The 14,643-nt window shown below is 41.6% G+C and overlaps 1 protein-coding gene across 5 annotated transcripts in view; it reads left to right on the top strand.

Annotated features, from left to right (window-relative positions):
• The first annotated feature begins 100 nt into the window (after window positions 1-100).
• The window catches only part of LOC115451934 (transcription elongation regulator 1), a 34,892-nt gene continuing 20,349 nt past the window's right edge, over window positions 101-14,643 (top strand). For 3 of the 5 annotated variants that reach the window (XM_030180350.2, XM_030180353.2, XM_030180352.2), the window contains exons 1-14: window positions 101-423; window positions 5,127-5,457; window positions 5,571-5,892; window positions 6,359-6,454; window positions 6,694-6,867; window positions 7,272-7,537; window positions 7,927-8,062; window positions 8,147-8,227; window positions 8,414-8,696; window positions 8,909-9,056; window positions 9,440-9,584; window positions 10,176-10,399; window positions 10,670-10,788; window positions 11,216-11,366. In XM_030180350.2, the coding sequence (XP_030036210.2) occupies window positions 242-423; window positions 5,127-5,457; window positions 5,571-5,892; window positions 6,359-6,454; window positions 6,694-6,867; window positions 7,272-7,537; window positions 7,927-8,062; window positions 8,147-8,227; window positions 8,414-8,696; window positions 8,909-9,056; window positions 9,440-9,584; window positions 10,176-10,399; window positions 10,670-10,788; window positions 11,216-11,366 (2,658 nt within the window). In that variant the 5' untranslated portion in view covers window positions 101-241. The remainder of the gene's footprint in view (window positions 424-5,126; window positions 5,458-5,570; window positions 5,893-6,358; window positions 6,455-6,693; window positions 6,868-7,271; window positions 7,538-7,926; window positions 8,063-8,146; window positions 8,228-8,413; window positions 8,697-8,908; window positions 9,057-9,439; window positions 9,585-10,175; window positions 10,400-10,669; window positions 10,789-11,215; window positions 11,367-14,643) is intronic. The other 2 variants (XM_030180351.2, XM_037443674.1) reach the window with 2 other exon arrangements.

Below are 14,643 nucleotides of genomic sequence, written 5' to 3'. Positions count from 1 at the left end.
GGGCATGCTAATTAATTTTTATTTGATAAATGTATTAAATCGATAACACAATCGACTACTCGATACCAATAATAGTTGAAGTCAAACACTAAGTCTAGGAAGCCGCCGGCCATCTTGACGGCGCCATTTGTTATTTCCATGCGCTGTTAATGAGTTTAATTGTGTAAATTTTATTATTCCCAACAAATATTTTATTTAGGCATGAGGACATAAGTGATTTGTGAATTTATGAACTTATAATATGATGGAAGACGAGTATATGGAGAGCCAAGAGGTTGCAATAAGTGATGTGAATCGGAACGCGGATGCACTCGATAGCACTGAACCCAAAGACTTCACAGATGTAGGCGGCTTCGATGATGGTTATGAGGAGGACGACGGTGGGAACAATTTCAGAGGCAATCGCGGAAGAGGGAACTTCAGGTAAATGATTTATGCTCACTGACAACTTCACTAGCATGTTGTCTATTGTATATATTTTTTGTTCCGAAAAATCAATATTCGTCGAAGCTAGTTGGAGCAGTCTCTGTGTTGCGTTTTGCCGCTATATCGTGAATGCATTATTCAAGTATTCAAGTGTTGGCCTCGACTGTAATCTTTGAGAGATACAGCATACAAGAACGCTTCGTGCGTGCATTTTGTGAATTTATGTAATTTGGGGGAAACATGCGCAAATGGCGCTGTTTTCGGACGCTGTAGTGTCCTGTGAATGAAAATGTAACGATTAAACATTTTGCCGTCGTTCACTCATGAACGGTACAAAACTTTGTGGTTTGGAAGGAATTTTGTCTTTGTAAGTGCAAAATTTATACAAAAGTAGAGAGCATGCTCTTTGTATTGAACAATTTCATTGTATTGTATTATAATAATGAATTTTTAAATGTGAGCAATATAATAAATTAGTTTTGTAAACATTCACATAGTGTACTGTATAAACAGAATTCAATGTGACAATGGTTCGATGTCATGAATTGGTTCTGCTCCTAAACAGTTATTGACTTCCCTGCATAAACAGTGTGCAATGTGAATAGTCCAAGACATATTTTACTTCCCTCAATAGAGAGTACAACATCCTACAATTGCTTAGATAGTTGTGACCCCACCCTAAAACAAATGTGGGACATTCAGAAACGACCCAGGCAAACTATACTACACTTACAGATGTCACTAAAATGTACATATCACAAATATAACTTTGGATCACAATGCAGCAGATTATCTAGCTATTATTGATACAAGTAGATAATTGTGTTGGTAACAGCTAAAATCAATAAACTAAAACAATCATTTATTGGTTTGTTCATGAGAATTCAGAAATAACTATATGCCATCTATACAGCCATGCTAAGTTCAAAAGCGGTATCAGAAAAAACATCAACCTTGATTTTGAAGGCATCAGACAGCTTAAATAAATGCCCATCCAATGAACTTACCTAAATAATGGTATTTTGTTTAGAACTTGTTACAAAAACCTCAAAAGAGTTGTCTCTAACTCAGTTACACTTAAAAACGATATTTACAAAACTTTGATTATCTCAAAATAAGGTTTTCCTGAGATACTACTTTTGCGCTCAGCATGGCAGTATAAGCATGTCAAACTATCCTGGTTGGTGTATTGTTATTGATATGAAAATGGAAATTTGGATTATTTATTGATTTATAAAATTGTTGGAATATTAGTCTCATGTAAAGTCTAGTTTAAGGTGTGTATATATATATTTATTTCGGTATATTTTGATGTAAAGCTGGCGAATTGTACCTTGTCATGAAAGCTTCAAAAAGTTACATGTATACATAAAAAGGCAATTGTGCTAAAGGAAATACAGCAGAGATGGTGTTAATTAAACAATTAATGTATGTTTCTGGCTGAGGAGTTTTGTCATTTATTAATAAATATATAAATAGTGTTGATAAACCTTTTTTTTGTGGAAAAGAAAAATGCTTTATTGCTGCCATCGCTCAGGGGTGAGTGGAATGATTATGTTGGTTGCACTGGTCTTATGGCTCAATGTCCACACTCGGAAGTATATAGCCTGCATATTTGGGAGCACAATGGCCTGCACAGATGATTGTCTGCAGTTTCCAAATCCTGAAACACACACTTGTGACGTTTTTTAAAGTTGTATTATTCGTGAATTATTACTTGCTTTAATGGCGAGGAAAAACATGAGGAATCCTGTATACCTGAGAAGTTATTCATTAAAATTTAAAAGGTATGGAAAGTCTGCTAACCTGCACTGGAGGGGTGTTGTGGAGTAACACCTAAACCCTCTCAGTTGTAGAGGAATCCTGTGCCAAGCAGTGGGACAGAATATAGTATGGGGGCAGTATTTGTATGTATTCATTCAATATTTCATAAAATTATATTTTAAATTTAGTGTAAAATAGTAAACAATTTGGAAATTAAATTAGTCTGGAATAAAGTAATCCGTGTAGGCGGTCACGACCCTCAGAATTGCGGACATCAATGCAAGGAGGAGGAGTATACAATTTGGAATATTTCATGTGGAAAAAATAAGCAAATAATTTGTTCAGAGATACACTTCATTTTCTACACTCTTGTTTGTTGCTGAGCTATTAAACCAACTGTTCATGAAAGCATGTTACTAGTTATAAAACTAATATATAAATGATAATAAAATCATAATACAGGTCCCTTTTCCCAAACGCAAGTGTATTTTTTATTTTTTTGTTATTATTGACTTCAGATAATGTTGTACATATTGAGTCTAAGGGAGCTATGTTACAATTTTTTCTCATACATTGTTTAGAATATACACATCTTTGGAAACTTTATAACTGATGCAACACATTTTTTCGAACATGTTACAAAACAACTTTAAGGCGATACCTCAAGGTCCATTTTCATACATTTTGTTTCGGCTTTAATCTGGGTAACTAAACAAGTATTGGCAAGTAAAGAATTTAAATTCACGCCTAGTTAGTGATTAGTTCTCGCAGTTGAAAGAAAAACGTAAAAATAATTAATAATCATGGATATTTCGGCCTTTAAAATTTAATATGACGAAATTTACTTGCCAATACTTGTTTAGTTACCCAGATTAAAGGCGAAACAAAATGTATGAAAATGGACCTTGAGGTATCGCCTTAAAGAAAGCTAAAGCCGCCAGCACAAGTTTGTTTATGGTAATGAACATAATACACAAGGCAAATGTACATTACAATTTGAATATTCTACAATTTGTTATTTATCTATATTGCATTTTTGTGTGTATACCTGAATTAATTAAAAATAACTACATCCTGTCAGTAATAAAACATTTTAAAACCAATTAACTAGATAACACACTGACGACATTGTAGTCAAGGGCTTGTGAAAATAGTGGAAAACAATAAATATGTAAAATTGTTGTGCGAATGGTACATCAACATTTGGCTGTTATGTATTCATGGCCTTGGTTCATTGTGTTTAAATAAATACATACAAATAACATTAATGTGTAGAATAAAACGTGTTTGTTGGATAATTATATTTAAAACTGCCATGTGGCAGGTCTGACACGAAATGGAATGAATACCAATGTATATATAAAGCTTTTTAGCCTTATCCATATCTATACTATAATATAAAGCTGAACCGTTTGTTTGTTTGAACGCGCTAATCTCGGAAACTTATTAGGTTGAATTGAAAAATTCTTTCATTGCTGGATAGCACATTTATCCAGGAAGACTATAGGCTATGTCACGCTATAACTTATAGGAGCGAAGTGTCAATGAAAAATGTTGTTTAAACCGGGAAAAGTTTAATCCTTTTGAGAGCTTCCGTTACGTGCCGAGCGTATATAGTTAAAGTCACACAACTATCATGTATAACGGAATTGTTGTTCCTCTCGAAAGGTTCTAAAATATATTTTGTAGAACAAAGTCCCCCGCCGCATCTGTGTGCCTGTCTGAACGTGATAAATTCAAGAACTACGTAACAGATTTTTTATGAAATTTGGTATGGCGATCGTTTGAAACACTGAGAGGCTACTGTCTATCCCGGGAAAATATATAGCGGGATCTTTGTCCGGGAAAACTTTCAAGTAGCGAAGTCGCGAGCGTTAGCTAGTGCTTTATATCTGTCAATCAACAATTAAGTACTATTATGTTCCAGTTTGAAGGACATTGTTGTCAGCATAAATACTGGGTATTATTTCAGTTAATATCAGAGTGTCATGGTCAATTGGTAATTTAGTTTGGAATTCAAAGTTGTGGGGGGCCATTCAAGTAGTATGTTGGTAGAATTATTTTTTCCCTCGTCAATAAATGTAAGCAAAGTTTTACACCCATCTCGTTTGATGTTTTTTGGACAAGCACGACAAACTGATCCCACTGCACCTGATGGTAAATGGAGTAGGGTCCGATAGAACGTCGACTGATGAGAGATAGCCTCTCGGCAGTCGACACAATTATGCCGGCCCGTTGGAACTGGATACAATACTTTACAATATAAATGCATTCTACAATAAAATAGCTACAAGTACTATCGCACACAATGCCCGTGATGCCAGGAATTTTATTGGTGTACTCACGTGTCTAAAAACAGGTTTGGCACAGAAACTTCCTGCCCTACACCGACCCCTACGATTCCTGTCCAGAATCAGCAATCGCACGCATTTTATGACACCGAGCAGTGAAGCTCGCCGAGTCTCAGGGAAAACTAATCTGCCCCTATCCTGGATAGGGATATGGCAAAATTATTATTGTCAACTTTCCATAGCAAAGTGGGAGATAAAATAATGCACTAAGAAGGCATTTCAACCTCAAGTAAAGGCATGTTCACAACTAGAAAAGTCAGTTGTGAAGCACCCCGGATAAAATGTTTTGCTGAATGACGATACAAGCGAAATGTTAAGGGGATGGATTTAGCTGATAGAAAACTATATCCCGTCTAAAACTTCTGCCCACAATTTTAATTTGCCAATTGATATCTTAACATGGCCGTTGTTAAATCACATAATGTCTATTAAATTTCCTACAACTCTCATGACAGTGCTTACCCACCGAAGTCTTCCATAATATGATAGACCTGCCATCTACGTTAGAATAATTGTGATTAGAGTGAAACATAGACGATTAATGTACTTAAAATTGGTTCTAATCTCCATTCTTTCTTATAATAGAAATAGAGGCCGCGGCCCTCCTCCGGGCTGGATGAACGGCCCCCCGATGCGGTTTCGCGGTCGCGGCTATGGACCCGGCGGGCCTCCCATGCGGGGGCGGGGTTTCTTCCGCGGTCGTGGCGGACCTCGCTTCGGACCCAACGGAGGACCCAACTTTGACAACAACTGGGGGCCGATGGGGCCCCCGCCGCCCGGGATGATGGGTGGCCCTCCTCCATTCGGTCCGCCACCGGGCATGATGCCTCCTGGAGGGCCTATGGGACCACCGCCAAATATGATGGGACAGCCTCCGCCGTTCGGAGGCCCGCCTGGCATGCCCCCACCTAATATGGTGAGATTTTTCCATGTTCCATTAATTTTATTAACATTAACTGATAATGTTTGTATTTTATTTATTTAAAAATCCTAAGTCAGGTCTTCTCGTAATTCCACTTGTTTCACCAGCCCGCACCAGAACTGTGGGTGGAGACAAAATCTGAAGACGGAAAGTCGTACTACTACCACTCGAGGAGTCGCGAGACAACGTGGACGCGGCCACAGGAGGGGCCCACGGTCAAGGTGATCACGCAGGCGGACATGGAGGCTATGGCCGCCGCAAGCATGTCCGCGCCGCAGTCGATGCCCATGAGCGGGCCCATGGGCGGGCCGATGGGCGCGCCGCCAATGGGTATGATGCCCAACGGAATGATGGGCGGCATGATGCCGCCGCAGGGCCAGCCCGGCGCCGTGCCGCCGTTCATGCAGCCCCCGCCGTGGGGCAAGGACGGTGAGTTACTACACACTATTATTACGCAGTCTATAATATTTGTGATATCCGAGAAGTGTTACTTCCGCTTGTAATATGGTATGGTATGACTGCCTCGGTGGCGTAGTTGTATTGCATGTCCGGTACAATAGCGCTCTGAGGTCCTGGGTTCGAATCCCGGGTCGGGCAAAGTGATATTTGGGTTTTTTCTGCTCAGTATCAGCCCGGAGTCTGGAATTTGTGCCCGATATGGCGATAGGCTCGCCCCCTATCACATCATGGGACGGAACATACTTCGCGAAAAGTGGGTGCCCTGGTTGTGCCTCTGCATACCCCTTCGGGGATAAATGCGTGAAGTTATGTATGTTATGTTATGTATGTATGTAATATGGTATTTTACTTGTGACGCAATTTGACAGGTTGTCAAGTATTATTGGCGTATATAGATCTTTCATGGAGTAGTGAGTAAATGAGTACTGTGTTGCAGGAATGCCAGCCAAAGACAAGCCAGAGGAGCCGACCTCCACCGAGCAGAACGATATGCCGCCAGGAGAGGGCGCGCCGGGAACGCAACCCGCTAACGGTAAGCTCGAAATTATACATTGACAGTTGACATATACAATTAATTTGATAGGTCAAATACTAATAATCGAAGATCTTTTTTAGATTCCTTAAATGTCTTACTATTTTTTTTGTCTGTTAACATGATTTTGATCAGCGGTATGAGATACTAAAAAAACAAAAGTTATATGAAATAGTACATAACTACGAATAAATTTCGCCATTTGTTTTACAACTAGTTATTTAATGTTCTGATAACAGGTTTCCCCGGCGGCCCTGGAGGTCCGGGCGGTCCCGGCGGCTTCCCCGGGCCGTTCCCGGGCGGCGCGCCCCCTGGCGGGTTCCCGGCGTGGGGCGGTTGGGGCGGAGGCTGGCCGCCGCCGCTGGTGGCGCAGCCGCCGCCGGGTCTCGCTGCCGCCGCCGTGCCAGACTCCAGTGAGTGTGGTGACAATCATTCTTACTTGTAACATAGTGGGTAGGCAGAAGGTAGGTAGGTTTATTACAGACCTTATTGACTTTAATCTGGCCTTTAGTTTAAGGGCTTTCCTAAAGTAACAGTTAATATGACCAAATGATACTGGCACAAAAGACCATGGCATACTGGATCTTGGAACAGTTGTGTTTGAAGCCCACATTTTTAAATCATTACAAAATATAATCTTTAACCAAAGTCAAGAAATTTCTATTCACTATATGTATTCAGGAAATGTTTGTAGCCTTCTTGACAGTGTTAAATATTTAAATCTCACTCTCTCGAACTGTACCTCTGTTCGTCAATCGATTGCGCGCGACCATATATCCCTATGTGATGCTATAAAATTCTATCATAACATTAAAAGCAACAGGTGAAGCGACTCAGTTGCCGCCGCCGGAGAACCAGCCGGCCGTGCACGCGCCCATGCAGCATCCGCCGCTGCAGCACCAGCCGCCGCCCGTCCACCAGTCGCCGCACCAGCAGCCGCCACACCAGCAGCTGCAGCAGCACCAGCCGCCGCCGCAGCACCAGCCGCAGCAGCACCAGCCGTCCCAGCAGCAGCAGTCCACGCCACAGTCGACGCAGCAGCAAACACCGGCTCCAACACAACCGCCGCCTAAGAAAGAGACGGTGAGCGGAAATTTGTATTTGTGTGCAAGAAATGTTTTGTCAGGATACTAATTCAAAAGGCAATCTGCTTTTTAGTTGGTATTAGGTACATAATAGCCGCTAAACAAATTGGACACATGTATGCATGGCGGAGATTTTTTTTAAACTCTAGTTTTAAATTCGACGGCGTAGTTTGACAACTCTAAATGCATCCGTGCATTTAATCCTATCAATAAAAAAAACAGACGGCTATACTTTAGTGTAGCCATATAGTCCAAAATAATCCCTACAATGCAGTAGTGTGCTTACGTGGTTTGCCGACCATTATACCTGGGGTCGTGGAAATGAAGTTATCTATGTGTATGTACTGGTGGTGATGATGATGATGATGATGATGGTGCGTGGTGCAGGTGATCCCGCCGGAGCTGGTGAGCCGCGCGGCGGAGTGGAGCACGCACCGCGCGCCGGACGGCCGCCCCTACTACTACCGCGCCTCCAAGCAGCAGAGCGTCTGGGAGAAACCTAAGCCGCTCAGGGAACTAGAGAGTGAGGGCACTGCATCTGTAATGAACCAATGGGTGCCAACACTCTTCCGTCAGCTGTGAGCTTATGTGTCTGATTTATGTACAGGGCTACAGGCGAGGATTGCCGCCGAGAAGGGTGACAAGGACAAAATAGTGGAGACGATCGTATTGGACGACAAGCCTGAGGGTAAGATATATAACTGCGTATTTTCCTACTCCAAAGAAATAGGTTTTAGCATTGCCACAGAGTCCTTTGACCCTTAAACTTGATTACACTAACTACGAAGCTAAGATTCCATTATAATGTTATGTGTTAAAAGAATTTTAATAATGAAATTTATTGGTGTAAATAATTTAATTTCATCGATATCAGAAGCAGACGGTTCTACAGAGAAGGCGGCAGAACCAGAAGCGGACACGGAGGCGGAGCGACGCACGACCGAAGCCGAGCAGGAGAAGGAGCGTGCCGCCGTCGCCAACGCCGCCAACGTCGCCAGTGCAGCCAGCGCCGCCAGCGCGGCCACCGCCGAGCGCGAGCGCCAGGACTCGGAGCGCGCCGAGCAGGAGCGCCGCGACAAGGAGGCCGCCGACGCCAAAAAGGCCAAGCAGGACCGGCGGCTGCCGCTCTTCACCACGCACATCTCCGGCACACCATGGTGAGTGCTCAAATACCTGGACTGGTGTCAATAGGAATCTTAATTGTTACACAGTATTGTGTGGTACTATACTGGATTAGTCAAGTCGAAATGATGCTCAGTAATTATATTGGCTATAATGATAAAATGGTTCATAGCACTGTTTCCCCACTACCATTTAAAAGAAACGGGGAGATCTCATGAAAATAAAATTGATCGTATGTGTTGTGCAGGTGCGTGGTGTGGATGCGCGACGGGCGCGTGTTCTTCCACAACCCGACGGCGCTGTCGTCGGTGTGGGAGCGGCCGCCGCAGCTGGTGGGGCGCGCCGAGGTGGACCACGCGCTCGCGCATCCGCCGCCCGCGCTGCTCGACCTGCTGGTGCGTACACACTCCCTACTCTAATCGGCCACACTCGGTATAGTGGAACCAGAAATGGACAAAATCGTTTATTCCATACTGCTCATTTCAATAACCGATCTTAATCGTTTTATCAATCAGAATAGGTTCTTGAAATGCTTATATGCAACTTTTTTTGATTGGTCAATACCAAGTTCAAATAAATGAACATTAAGTAAGATTTCTTTAAATTTCATTAATGGAGTACAAGCAGTATGTTTGTTACATCATCTATCACAGACAGAATTAAAACGCGACCACTGACCGAATCGATAACCCACATTGAAACCTCTATTATACAATTTATTTTCTATTATTATCTCTCGCAATCAGTCTATCATACCATTGTATTGTGTGTCGAACAGCGCGAGGACTTCGCTGCGGGCGCGGGCTCGGCCACGGCGGACGCGCTCGTCAACAAGTCCGCTAACGGCGAGATGAAGCGCCCCGCTGACAAGTCCGAGTCCGACTCCGACGCCGAGCCTTCTAAGAAGGCCAAGAGTGAAGACAGTGAGTACTAGGCTCGACTATCTGTTAATAATTATTTAATACATATATTTATATTTTTTATCCAACTGGATGGTAGTTTCATGGAACACATGGTCTAGTAATTTTTTTTTCCAAAGTGGTCGAAAACTAGGTATATAATTTTAAATGGGAGGAGTGCTGTGGTAGGATGGAGTAAGATAGGGGCGAGCAGGGTCCGCTATTTAATACGTTGCCTACCCGCCCCCGCTTTAAGTTAGTTACAGTCAGCTCCGGGGGATCCTGCAATTTGATACTGGTATCCCCCGAAAGCTGCTGTAGGGACCGAAGGGTGCTAGGAGGGAGGAGAAAGTGGCAATATATGCGCACCACTCCGGCGGAGTTCTAGTTACTATAGCTATCCACCGGTGTAGTGCGAGGTTGGAGTGTCTAGATATTTTGGTTTAATAATAAAAGCTGGCACGCTCGCAGTACTTGCATTAATAATTTTTTTTACAGTGTGTAAAAAAATATTTTTAGATTGCAAATAAAGGGAAAGATATATAGATGGAAACAAAACACCGTGGTATATTATTTGACTGGTCATGGTTGTGATACTGATATTATTGCGTACAGCTAAGAAGAGTTCGACGATCGACGTGGGCAAGGAGGCGGCGATCGAGGCGGAGGTGCGCGCGGCGCGCGAGCGCGGCGTCGTGCCGCACGAGCAGCGCCTGCGCAGCTTCCTGCAGATGCTGCTCGAGAAGGACGTCTCCGCCTTCAGCACCTGGGAGAAGGAGCTGCACAAGATCGTCTTCGACCCCAGATACCTCATGCTCAACTCCAAGGAGCGTCGGCAGGTGCGTGCTGGAACTACTCACAGACATCTTGTCACATTCATGATGTTTACAATTTTTGCCCTTGACGACGTAAGGTTCTTTCTCCGCCAGAATCCCGTTTGGATTTATGTGGTTAAACGTTAATTCTAAGGGAGGAAGTGAACGAATTACTTCCATAACGAAAGCGGAGTATTTTAAATTTAATGAAATGACGCCATCACATTTTAGACTACTTAAAATTAATTTAGTATAATTGATATTGTCTATTTATTGACGATTGATGTCTGGCAGGTGTTCGACCAGTACGTGCGTGAGAGGGCCGAGGAGGAGAGGAAAGAGAAGAAAAACAGACTGCAGCAAAAGAAGACCGCCTACAAACAGCTCATGGAAGAAGCCAAGCTGCATTCCAAGTAAGTAATCACATTGTAGATTTACATTGTCATATGCCTGTTGAAATCGCCTTCCATTCCTATGGTAAAGAAGGGATGACGGAATCTCTTGTTCGGAAAAAAATATTTACAAAATGTGCCATCAAAACAGACTAGGTTAACGGACGAGAAATAAGAAATTTATATGACAATAGAAACCTGCATGTTTCATCTCCGCTCAATTCAACTACATCAACCGAAATAGAGCTATGAACTTAATTTAAATCCACATTTATTAAATAAAGATTTTGCCTATGACTTGGCCGTTTACCGGGATAAATTGTAGCCTATAGCACTCGGAACTAATGCATGTAAAATCGGTTGAGTAGTTCCCGAGATTAGCGCATTCAAACAAACTTTTCAACGTTTATATTAGTATAAATTTTAATAAACCCGTATTGTGTACCAGATCGTCGTTCACCGAGTTCTCGTCGAAGCACGGACGCGACGAGCGTTTCAAGGCGATCGAGAAGCCGCGCGACCGCGAGACTTTCTTCAATGAGCACATCGCGGACGTGCGCAAGCGCGACAAGGAGGAGAAGGAGCGCAAGAGAGAGCAGGTGAGTGCGGCCGCGGCTGCCGGCGCGGCGACACGAGGCGACCACGCGGGTATTGTGGCGCTTGGCTAAATGGGACCTTGTGAGGATAGTCATTGGTACTAGTTTACCTTGATTTTTGCATTTCGAAGTATAATAATTCCGTCTTACCTATTCTCATAAGTCTATGACGACGTGAATATAGTGTACGATGAATGGTACAAGACTGACCGAGCTTCGATGTTCAGTATAATTTATGCCAGTCTACCCTAGATGATGTATATAAAGGTGAGCTAATTTTTTTGGCAGTATTATGTTCTATAGGTACTATATCGTTTATCTTGGTAAACTACACTTACTGAATGTTAATGTCATATTTTTATGGTTTATTTTTATACTAAAATACTGTTAACGATATGAAAATTAAATATTTTTAAATAAAAAGAATCAATAGTGCATCGTAAACATACATTAATATTGTGTTACTGAATAATGTGCACAATATGCAAGTGAAATTGACTAATGTCACATGTGGTACATCCTTACACACTACCTGTGCTAGTCAATTAATTCTAGTTTAAAATTACATAAAAAAGTTAAACATTAAAAACTGAAGATAATTCTCCAGAGGTCTTACTCCTAAGTTTTCTTTTAAACATGAAGATTGCGGGGAAAATAATGTCACGTCTGCTGTGTGCAATCCCATTGATTAATTTACCAACTTAGCTCTGCTTAGTTCCGTTCTAATAAGTTGGCATTTATACTGCTCCCATTTAGCCAGGTTTCACACAATATATTAAATTATTCCTGAATTGAACGAGGCACATTTGAGATGAATCAATGAAGATTATTAGCTTTCGCTAAGTTATTGTTAAAATATTAAATTAATTTGCTGATGGTATGGGCATACAGCAACTGGTCGTGTTGTAAAGTCACGTGGTATCCAGAGGGACCTGCAGGTACAATACCATCTGTACGTGTAAAAGCGAAATATCTTACTCGCTCACCGATTTCTTTGGAATTAAAAAGCTCTCTTGTTTTGTAGGAAATTTGTGGTTCCTTTGACGCGGGCAGTGCCGCGAGCAAAGCCATTTTTATATATATGATCAATTTAGAAATAATAATTCATAATATACTAATAATAATCATTTTAATTTTTCATATAATTTTTACAATTGAAAGACAATGTTGGTCAAACTTTGCCAATAATATGTTTTTTTCAGGTTGCATTAATCGAAGCACGCAGGTTCGATCCCTGTGTCGGCTGTGCGAAGACGCGCAGGTTCGAGTCCTGCGGTGTGCCTCATATACGTGTTATAATGTGTTCTCAGCGAATTTTTACATTGTTAAATTAAGAACTTTCATTACTTTTCTGATTGATTACCTATTTTGCTTCGTCGGTGACACTCTCTTTCGGTTTGTGAATAATTTGCATTTAAAAAGATAAATATTAATTTTATTCTAAACCAAAATGGCCGCTAAAACAGAGCGTCACTGATGAGGTGTCTCTAATGTTCATGATGAATTTTGAATAATTACTTTTGTAACTCTCTGGTACGTGCAGCGAATGTATTTCATGATGAAGCCCCACGCTTCTCGTGGCCGATTCCGACGGTAAATATACCAAAACCACCACTATTACAAATACTAATTTTATATATCAAACATCTGGGTTCGTAACGAACACAGAGTAGTAGTGATGCTGAGCATTTACGAAAGAAATCTCTTTAACTAGATGTGGAAAACAGTAACATTTGCAATGCGCGTACAAGTGTACCTCAATATAATGTATGAAGGCAAATAAAGTTTGACAAGCACCGAGCGGCGAGTGGAGGCCCCCCGGATGCCCCCCGGACGCCCCCCTGTAGCGATAAAGGCAATAGTAGCGCCCGTTGGTCCGTAGCGTCGTGGCGGCGGCGCGGGCGGCGGCGGCGGCGCGGCGGCGTGCGCGGCGCGACTCGGCCGTGATCATTTGACGATACCCGCCGCGCAGCACCGGTGAATACACCTTTATACCACATACGCTACCTACGGGCACATGCCGGCCGATGGCTCAGGCGCTTGTTCCAAATGATTTCACTTGCTGTACACATTATTCAATTATAGGTAAATTGTAACTTAGACGAAAACGTTATGTACAGAAATAAAATAGTTTTTAAATTGAAATACATTTAAATTACAGTCGCATTGGTATCAATACTAGCGGTGCATATCGGAGTACACGTCGATTGAGGATTTAAAATGCTCAATTCCGTTTCAGGAATATTGGCAGTATATAAAATGATTTGATTTGATATAATGATTATCGTCAAATGGTCACACCGCACTGCCACAAAAATATATAAGGTTAGATATATACTTTAAGCAGAACAAAATTATATATAAAGTAACAAATACAAGAGAATTCTAACAATTCATTAAAGGAACGTTCAGAAACGCTGACCGTGCGTGGCGGTCTTTGAACTAGCTGAATTATTTTTAAAGCCCTGTGTAGCCAAAAAGAGATTTACCACTAAGATTGAGTGCGTTTGCGCGTTGACATACTCGGAACGAACACCGCCGCGCACGCGCAGTGCTGGAACGCAGTTATATGAATTCAAATTGGGATAACATTTACCCAACGCCCCCCATAGCTTTGAGAAGCTAATGCATGTCTCTACAGTGGCGCACACTGGCCACGTCGCTTGAAAACATTCTGTTAGATTGTATAATTTAAAAACAGAAATCTATCTTTGGTGATGGGAAGACGAGAGTATTTCCTAAAGAAAAAAAGTCGAAGACAAACGGCCAAAAGACCTGTTAGGTGCTAATTAATCATATTTTTTTTCAGGTGTTTTTTTTTTGTGATTAAATGTGTCTGTTGTAAGACACCGCCCCAAGTTTGGGAACCATAGGCTTATAGTAGATAGAAGCCTAAATTCGATTCAATATTTTTATGACGTGTGCATGACTCAATAATAATGTTTTTATTCATATAAGAGTCGAAAAGGTCAAAAAAAATATTTATTTGAAGTATTAGATTAGTTAAAAGCCGTTTGAGTTGTGACGGGTTCGATTCCCGTCCATGATATTAAATCCTGTATGAGTACAAAGGCTTGATGCATTTTGCAGGCAATTTTGCGTAGATAGTTCAGGAAAATGGCACTTAACTGAAAAAAATAATCTAAGTAAAAATCTGTAGGAGAAATAATGTCGTAGATGGCAAAAAAATATATTGTTACCTGAAAACTGGTATAAAATTAGATGATTAGTCTTGCTTAATATGGGTAAATACTTAGCGGCGCTGTGGCTAACTTGATCC

This window comes from Manduca sexta, chromosome 26 (genome assembly GCF_014839805.1).
Source record: "Manduca sexta isolate Smith_Timp_Sample1 chromosome 26, JHU_Msex_v1.0, whole genome shotgun sequence".
Classification (NCBI taxonomy): domain Eukaryota; kingdom Metazoa; phylum Arthropoda; class Insecta; order Lepidoptera; family Sphingidae; genus Manduca; species Manduca sexta.
Note: the sequence above shows the minus strand (reverse complement) of the source record. Positions and strands in the feature narration are given on the sequence as shown.